This window comes from Pelobates fuscus, chromosome 9 (assembly GCF_036172605.1).
Source record: "Pelobates fuscus isolate aPelFus1 chromosome 9, aPelFus1.pri, whole genome shotgun sequence".
Classification (NCBI taxonomy): domain Eukaryota; kingdom Metazoa; phylum Chordata; class Amphibia; order Anura; family Pelobatidae; genus Pelobates; species Pelobates fuscus.
This window is the reverse complement of record NC_086325.1, coordinates 163,108,880-163,118,296: the sequence shown is the minus strand read 5'-3', so window position 1 is coordinate 163,118,296 and position 9,417 is coordinate 163,108,880. Positions and strand designations below refer to the sequence as shown.

Below are 9,417 nucleotides of genomic sequence, written 5' to 3'. Positions count from 1 at the left end.
GAGCCTTAGAGTGGCCAGACTTAACGTTAATAAAGATAAAGACAAAGTCAGTAATAGCCAAGGTCAGGATAATAAAAATACGTAAAAACTAAATAACAAGCCTGTCAGAATTCCAAAAAATACATGAAGTCAAACACAAGCCAAGGTCAATATCAAAATATCAAGAAAAACTTAGGATAAGAACTTAATGTGTACAAAGTCACAGACTCAAAGCCAAAACTTAGTTGAATTGCAAACCAATCGATATTAAAATGAATGTGGTGCTTGTTTCCAAGGACAACCAGAGATGCACAAAGTACAGTTCAGCACACAGTTCAGCATAGGGTTACCACTCCATCGGTGCAGTGACGCGAGCCGCACCATGAACTTGGGCCAAGATGGGTCACTGGCACCTCTGAAGGTCACTGATACCTTGTACTGCTGAAACTGTTCAAAAGCTATGATGCTGCTCAGCACTATCAACCCATTTCGCCTGTGTAAACCAGGCTTTTTCAAGACAAGTGCCGTGGCAAATCCTAGGCATATTTATACCCCATTCTAAGGCAGGGGTTATCACAGTTCTTAAAGACACAACGTTCTTGAAACCATGATAATAATATATCATGTTATATGTGTATTTTGCAGTACACTGATTGGCCCATTTTTGTATCCTTTTGATTTTTTGATTCGGTCCCCATTTGTTTGATTTCTGGTAAGCCAAACTGTATGGATGAGAAACAGTGAATGTGTAATAAGCAGATACAAATACAGGACACCCATACAATAGTATGCTTATCATATAATAAAAACCTGTAAAATATAAACATAAACATATATGGTGTAGTATGTCAAAAATAATACAGGTATGCAAAGATGATAAAATGGCACACTCACATACTGCTGAGTCAGTAAAAGTTGACTCAGACTATGGCGGCTTGGTATGGGTGTTCTGATATAAGAATCCGATTTCCGTTGTGTCTGAAGAAATTGAGCTGTTCTTTTTCCTCTAAAGAACAAATCTTTATTCCACACAATAATAAAAACAAATAGAGAGCAAAAAAAAACAAAAAACTAAAATGTCCGCACTAACGCGTTTCAACCCCTTCTGGGTCTTTTTCAAAGTGCAAATAGTCTTACGTTAAAATTGTCCTGTTAATAAAGGCGGCATCCAAAATTGGCGTGTTTTGTTGCTTTTCGATCCTACTTATTCCGAGTCTGTGTACTCTTCTGGCTGGGGAAAATGACGTAATCTACACCATATATCTTTATGTTTATATTTTACAGGTTTTTATTATATTGTAAACATACTATTGTATGGGTGTTCTGTATTTATATCTGCTTATTACACATACACTGTTTCTTATACACTTTGTGTGTTGGTGTTTTTGGAGTGACACCTTAGAGTGTGTAATTTATTGCACGGCGTTAGCACTTTTTTCACTGTTGCACTTTATTTACATTAACATTGTATTCTTTGTAGAATGTTTTGCTCGTTATCGTTTGAAACATTTAACGTACTGTAGATATAAAAAATGTCAGAAGCACAGAGTGAACAGAAAGTAATATACTCATTACAGAATAAGATAAATCATGGCAATTAGAGAGAATTATCAAAGTATTGCAGATCGTTCTGTACCTTTTCTAGGGTTTGTTTTCCTGTGCAATTTGTTAAAGGGTTACTCCAACCACCATGACTACTTCTGCTATTATAAATTGTCATAGAGCAAGGAATATTGATGTGCAGAGTATGCCGGGTGCTAGTTACACCCCTCACTACGCGCTGTGCTTGAAATTGAAAGCTTAATTGTCTCCTCCCTCCTTTTGCTCGTGTGCCCCCTTCCTACCCTCCCCACCTCCCCGCATTCTGTATTTTCTTTAAAAAAAAAAACGTATTTTCGTGATATTCACTTAAGGTTACCTGTCACAACAAAACAAGTTAATTAACCTAACCTGTTATGGGAAGCAAGTCTGTTGATCCTATCAGGGATATGCAGAAGAAGTGTGTTTTTACAACAAATGTGAAATCCACTAAATATATAACTGATGTTCTCAACAAGAGAAAATTAAAATATAAACTTTTTAAGAAAAAAAATGATTAAGGAAAGAAACAACAGGTGGTTAGAAAACTGTAACCCTATATATAAGTTCTTCATTATTGAACAACAAAATTGACCAGAGGTCATGGCCGGAGGTAAAACTTTAGATAGTTAATTAGTTACCCTAAATAAATTGCATATCTTTTGGTCAGTACAAGAAAAATAAACATTTCCCTGTGTGGGTAAATATATACTGATATCAGTCAGCTCTGCAGAAACAGAAGCTTTCAAAATCTAATATTTGGTAATATTGACAGACTGCCAAAGGGTTTTTGGGAAGTTGTAAATGACAAATATTTAGAGAAAGAGTCAAAGTACTATTTGTACGTTGGACAATGATAAATCGCAATTCCCAGAGGGATCATTAGCAAAGACAGCCACAGACATAATGTTATCATGGAAGGGAGTCGTGTGTCTGCTGTTTGGGTTAATCAACGCCTTCTCCAACGCTCAAGGAGGCAACTGCCCTGGTGAGTACAGCTTCATATCCTTAACTGCCCAAACTTTCAATGACCACCTTCATACCAGGAAGTAGCTGATCAGACTCCCAAATGGAATTGTCTAAAACGGAGAAGAAGAGAGTATTTAGAGATCTACAATTACCTGGGTGAGCATATTCCAGATTAGTGTAATTAATTTTCTGGAGATTCTCCAAATGGTAGGGGATATTATTCCACCTGCGTTGCTCTGAAGGCGTCACATAATCATTTCTCACCCAGTTTGTCAGTGAAAGGATTAAGGTTAAAACATTTTGTATGTGCTTTTTGTTTGGAGAGGGGGGTTGTTTTACATAGTAAGGGCAGCTGAGGTACGGAATTTACGGTACTTGCTAATGACATAGTCGATGAGCTCGGTATTTTAGATAAAGTAGTTTCTCTTGTAGTACACAATAGTCTATTGGATTATAATAATATTAATAGCAAAATGATTTCCGTAGAGAATGTGGTTCTAGAGAAAAGATGATTGAGTTAAAGTCAATATGCATTTTAACCACCGTCGGGGCAGAATTGGAATTTGCTGCATTTATTTGCATTCTTTGCAGTGAATACATTTAGGAATCTGAAGCAGTAAAGACCAACAGTGATATAGAAAGGGTAGTAGATACATGGAATAGCCTTCCAGTGGGAGCAGTAACAGTGATATAGAAAGGGTAGTATGTACCTGGAATAGCCTTCCAGTGGGAGCAGTAACAGTGATATAGAAAGGGTAGTAGATACCTGGAATAGCCTTCCAGTGGGAGCAGTAACAGTGATATAGAAAGGGTAGTAGATACCTGGAATAGCCTTCCAGTGGGAGCAGTAACAGTGATATAGAAAGGGTAGTAGATACCTGGAATAGCCTTCCAGTGGGAGCAGTAACAGTGATATAGAAAGGGTAGTAGATACCAGGAATAGCCTTCCAGTGGGAGCAGTAACAGGGATATAGAAAGGGTAGTAGATACCTGGAATAGCCTTCCAGTGAAAGCAGTAAAGGCTAACAGTTATAAAGAAAGGGTCGTAGATACCTTAAGGACACATGACATGTGTGACATGTCATGATTCCCTTTTATTCCAGAAGTTTGGTCCTTAAGGGGTTAAATGGCCTTCCAGTGGGAGCAGCAAAGGTCAACAGTGATATGGAAAGGGTAGTAGATACCTTGAATAGTCTTCCAGTGGAAGCAGTAAATGTTAACAGTGATATAAAAAGGGTAGTAGATACCTGGAATAGGCTTCCAGTGGAGCAACAAAGGCTAACAGTGATGTGAAAAGTGTAGAAGATATACAAAAAGACAATATGTGCTGGCACTCAATTACGTGTTAGGTGCCGGTATTCGAGGTATAACCCTACTAAAAAACCTCCTAATCAATATCATAAACAAAATATGAATACCGCACTCAATCAATAGTACAAATAAATGTTAAACCTATGCTTAATTTCACAGTATTTAATGTAAAGCATATAAGTATAATTCATAAAGATAATGGTATATCATCAGATTGGCACATAATTCATCTTATATACACAAACTTTGTACAATATCTATCTAGACACAGTGTCTTCCTATGCATACTGAATAGTTCAAAAAAGATGAAAAAGTGAAAAAATGAAAAAAGTGAAAACAATGAAAAAATGAAAAAATGAAAAAAAGATAAAAGAAAAAATGAAAAAAGGCAAAAAAAGAAAAGAATAAAATATGAAAAGACTGCAAAAATAGAAAAAATAGAAAAATGGAAAAATACTGAGAACAAAAGGAAAAATGCAAAACATAAATAAGATGAAAAAATGTATATCAAATATGAAAGTCCTAGTAAGTGGCAGTCCAGTATATAGTGCACTATATGTTTGCCCACTATCTGTGGGTAGGTCTCACCAATGTCGTCTGTTTCTTTATATCTGAAGGAAGGTGCTGTAGTCTGTGAGAGATGGTCTGGATGGAAGGGATGGATAAAACGATATCCTGATGTTAGAAAGAGTGATCACCACTCTGTATCTGCTGGTGGTTGGTCAGATCTCTTTGTAGTCAAATGAAGTCAATCGGTAGTATAAGGCTCCTTTGGAGATGGACTGTAGTTTCTAGGAGGGCTTTCCTTGTGAGCTTTCCTGGTAAATGGGCTGCGCGCTCGGGACATATGCGTCCCTTCGGTGGCCCCAGTGTCCGTGCTGTCAAAAGGAAAACATCAGGGTTTAAATATCTTCAGATTAGGCGGCAAACCCTGCCGCATTAAGTCCCCGGTCCTACTTCCGCATTCCGACGCATACGTGCGTCATTGCGTCATGCGTATGTCACACAACTTTATTGAAAACGAGCAATCTAATAGAATTCTTAAGCTAGCGAAATTACAGGTTGTTTCTATTACCACAATGCTTTTATAGATACAAATGAGTATCGGACCCGGCAGTAGGGATCTATATATAAACCCCAATGGGAATAAGGATATAAATTTCATATAAACAATGGATTAATATGTACATCAATGATAGTGCATAAGTACTGCATCAACGAATGCATATCTTATAGACAGACTTATATATACTTAAAACACAGAATAGTACATTGTATCATTATGTAAATGCTCACCTGTAACAGGAGATCAAGAGGGAAAAACGAAATCTTGTTGTGAGAAAGCTAGTTGGGTAACCAGCTGTATGGAAAAGAAAGAATAACTATTATGATCTCCGGTGGAGATTTGGAAAAATATTGAAAAATGTACAAAAAATTTTTTCAAAAATTTTTTTTAAATAGACAATGAAAAGGAGGGGGAAAATTTTTTTATTAAAACAAGGTAACTAGTACAATGCAATCGACCTGTCTATTATGACCCCATTGTGTCCCTAGACCCTGTCTGTAGGGGACCCTGTAATAGCGACAGGTAGCGGACCCTGAGAGGGTCAAATTGTTGGCAGGAAAGAGCCACGGACCAAAATTGGTCAAGGGGAGCCTGTGTACGGAGCACAAAATCCCAGATCAGACAATGGTGAGGATATTGAAATATAAATATTATAAGAAATGTTTAAGGTCATAATCCTCATTGAGTCCTAGCGGTGACAGAGTCTCTAAGATACTGATCCATTTAGTCTCTCTCTGGAGTAAGAGCTTCTGTCTGTCTCCCCCCCTTCGTAGGGGTGGGATTCGATCTAGGATTTGGAACCTCAATTGGTTCACGTTGTGGCCATGCATTTTAAAATGTCTGGGTACCGGAGCTTCCACTTTATTATGTAATAATGCCGCCCTGATGCTCCTTTTGTGCTCCCCTATCCGCTCTTTCACTGGCCTGATGGTCTCCCCCACATAAAGGAGCCCACAGGGACACTTTAGAGCATACACGACAAAGTCCGAATTGCATGTGTAGTAATCTTTTACAAAAAATTTTTTACCTGATCTAGGGTGGACAAAGTATTCCCCCTTAATGACACTGTTACAATGTGAACAGTTAAGACAAGGAAAGGTGCCCTTCTTGGGTTCTGAGAAAAACCTAGTCTGTTTTTTAGAGGTACCAATGTCTGACTTCACCACCATGTCCCTCAAATTGGGGGCCCTCTGGTAAGCAAAGAGTGGTGGTTGTTGGAATATTGGGGGTAGTTGGGTATCTCCCTTGAAAAGTTGCCAATGCTTCAATATAACTTGTCTAATGTCCCTATTAAGTGGGGTATATGGTGTGACAAGTGTGAGTCTTTCTACTTTTTCTGTGGTCCTGGTTCCCGATAGAGTGTCTTGTCGGGAAAGGGTATCAACCCTCTGTCGCTGGTTATCAACCACCTGTGTGGGATAGCCCCTCTCTATGAATTTCTTGGCCATATAGTCTAGGCCCGTGATCACCTTATCCTCCTGTGAGACTATTCTTTTTACCCTTAGTAGTTGGCTATATGGTAATCCATTTTTTAAATGTGTCGGATGAAAGCTGGAATAAGTCAGTAGGTTGTTGCGGTCAGTGGGTTTTATATACAAATCACTCTGCAGGCAGTTACCTGTCCTCTGGACCTGGACATCCAAGAAGGGAACAGTCGTGATGTCGCAATACATGGTGAATTTAATGTTAGCATCCAGTGTGTTTAATGAATCAAAAAATTCCTGTAATTGGGCCCTCGTGCCGCTCCAACAAATGAATACATCGTCTATATATCTTTTCCAGACCAGACATTTGGAGAATAAAGGATGCGGATAGATACACGTTTCCTCCATACGGTTCATATAGATATTCGCATATGGTGGAGCGACATTCGAGCCCATGGCAGTCCCTTTGGTGACAAGTATTACAAGCAGATCAAAGGGACTGCCATGGGCTCGAATGTCGCTCCAACATATGCGAATATCTATATGAACCGTATGGAGGAAACGTGTATCTATCCGCATCCTTTATTCTCCAAATGTCTGGTCTGGAAAAGATATATAGACGATGTATTCATTTGTTGGAGCGGCACGAGGGCCCAATTACAGGAATTTTTTGATTCATTAAACACACTGGATGCTAACATTAAATTCACCATGTATTGCGACATCACGACTGTTCCCTTCTTGGATGTCCAGGTCCAGAGGACAGGTAACTGCCTGCAGAGTGATTTGTATATAAAACCCACTGACCGCAACAACCTACTGACTTATTCCAGCTTTCATCCGACACATTTAAAAAATGGATTACCATATAGCCAACTACTAAGGGTAAAAAGAATAGTCTCACAGGAGGATAAGGTGATCACGGGCCTAGACTATATGGCCAAGAAATTCATAGAGAGGGGCTATCCCACACAGGTGGTTGATAACCAGCGACAGAGGGTTGATACCCTTTCCCGACAAGACACTCTATCGGGAACCAGGACCACAGAAAAAGTAGAAAGACTCACACTTGTCACACCATATACCCCACTTAATAGGGACATTAGACAAGTTATATTGAAGCATTGGCAACTTTTCAAGGGAGATACCCAACTACCCCCAATATTCCAACAACCACCACTCTTTGCTTACCAGAGGGCCCCCAATTTGAGGGACATGGTGGTGAAGTCAGACATTGGTACCTCTAAAAAACAGACTAGGTTTTTCTCAGAACCTAAGAAGGGCACCTTTCCTTGTCTTAACTGTTCACATTGTAACAGTGTCATTAAGGGGGAATACTTTGTCCACCCTAGATCAGGTAAAAAAATTTTTGTAAAAGATTACTACACATGCAATTCGGACTTTGTCGTGTATGCTCTAAAGTGTCCCTGTGGGCTCCTTTATGTGGGGGAGACCATCAGGCCAGTGAAAGAGCGGATAGGGGAGCACAAAAGGAGCATCAGGGCGGCATTATTACATAATAAAGTGGAAGCTCCGGTACCCAGACATTTTAAAATGCATGGCCACAACGTGAACCAATTGAGGTTCCAAATCCTAGATCGAATCCCACCCCTACGAAGGGGGGGAGACAGACAGAAGCTCTTACTCCAGAGAGAGACTAAATGGATCAGTATCTTAGAGACTCTGTCACCGCTAGGACTCAATGAGGATTATGACCTTAAACATTTCTTATAATATTTATATTTCAATATCCTCACCATTGTCTGATCTGGGATTTTGTGCTCCGTACATAGGCTCCCCTTGACCAATTTTGGTCCGTGGCTCTTTCCTGCCAACAATTTGACCCTCTCAGGGTCCGCTACCTGTCGCTATTACAGGGTCCCCTACAGACAGGGTCTAGGGACACAATGGGGTCATAATAGACAGGTCGATTGCATTGTACTAGTTACCTTGTTTTAATAAAAAAATTTTCCCCCTCCTTTTCATTGTCTATTTAAAAAAAATTTTTGAAAAAATTTTTTGTACATTTTTCAATATTTTTCCAAATCTCCACCGGAGATCATAATAGTTATTCTTTCTTTTCCATACAGCTGGTTACCCAACTAGCTTTCTCACAACAAGATTTCGTTTTTCCCTCTTGATCTCCTGTTACAGGTGAGCATTTACATAATGATACAATGTACTATTCTGTGTTTTAAGTATATATAAGTCTGTCTATAAGATATGCATTCATTGATGCAGTACTTATGCACTATCATTGATGTACATATTAATCCATTGTTTATATGAAATTTATATCCTTATTCCCATTGGGGTTTATATATAGATCCCTACTGCCGGGTCCGATACTCATTTGTATCTATAAAAGCATTGTGGTAATAGAAACAACCTGTAATTTCGCTAGCTTAAGAATTCTATTAGATTGCTCGTTTTCAATAAAGTTGTGTGACATACGCATGACGCAATGACGCACGTATGCGTCGGAATGCGGAAGTAGGACCGGGGACTTAATGCGGCAGGGTTTGCCGCCTAATCTGAAGATATTTAAACCCTGATGTTTTCCTTTTGACAGCACGGACACTGGGGCCACCGAAGGGACGCATATGTCCCGAGCGCGCAGCCCATTTACCAGGAAAGCTCACAAGGAAAGCCCTCCTAGAAACTACAGTCCATCTCCAAAGGAGCCTTATACTACCGATTGACTTCATTTGACTACAAAGAGATCTGACCAACCACCAGCAGATACAGAGTGGTGATCACTCTTTCTAACATCAGGATATCGTTTTATCCATCCCTTCCATCCAGACCATCTCTCACAGACTACAGCACCTTCCTTCAGATATAAAGAAACAGACGACATTGGTGAGACCTACCCACAGATAGTGGGCAAACATATAGTGCACTATATACTGGACTGCCACTTACTAGGACTTTCATATTTGATATACATTTTTTCATCTTATTTATGTTTTGCATTTTTCCTTTTGTTCTCAGTATTTTTCCATTTTTCTATTTTTTCTATTTTTGCAGTCTTTTCATATTTTATTCTTTTCTTTTTTTGCCTTTTTTCATTTTTTCTTTTATCTTTTT

General features: G+C 39.1%; 1 protein-coding gene across 1 annotated transcript in view; it reads left to right on the top strand.

Annotated features, from left to right (window-relative positions):
* The first annotated feature begins 2,300 nt into the window (after positions 1–2,300).
* The window catches only part of LOC134573280 (ficolin-1-B-like), a 28,301-nt gene continuing 21,184 nt past the window's right edge, over positions 2,301–9,417 (top strand). The window contains exon 1 of the mRNA XM_063432938.1: positions 2,301–2,545. Within this exon, the coding sequence (XP_063289008.1) occupies positions 2,464–2,545 (82 nt within the window). The 5' untranslated portion in view covers positions 2,301–2,463. The remainder of the gene's footprint in view (positions 2,546–9,417) is intronic.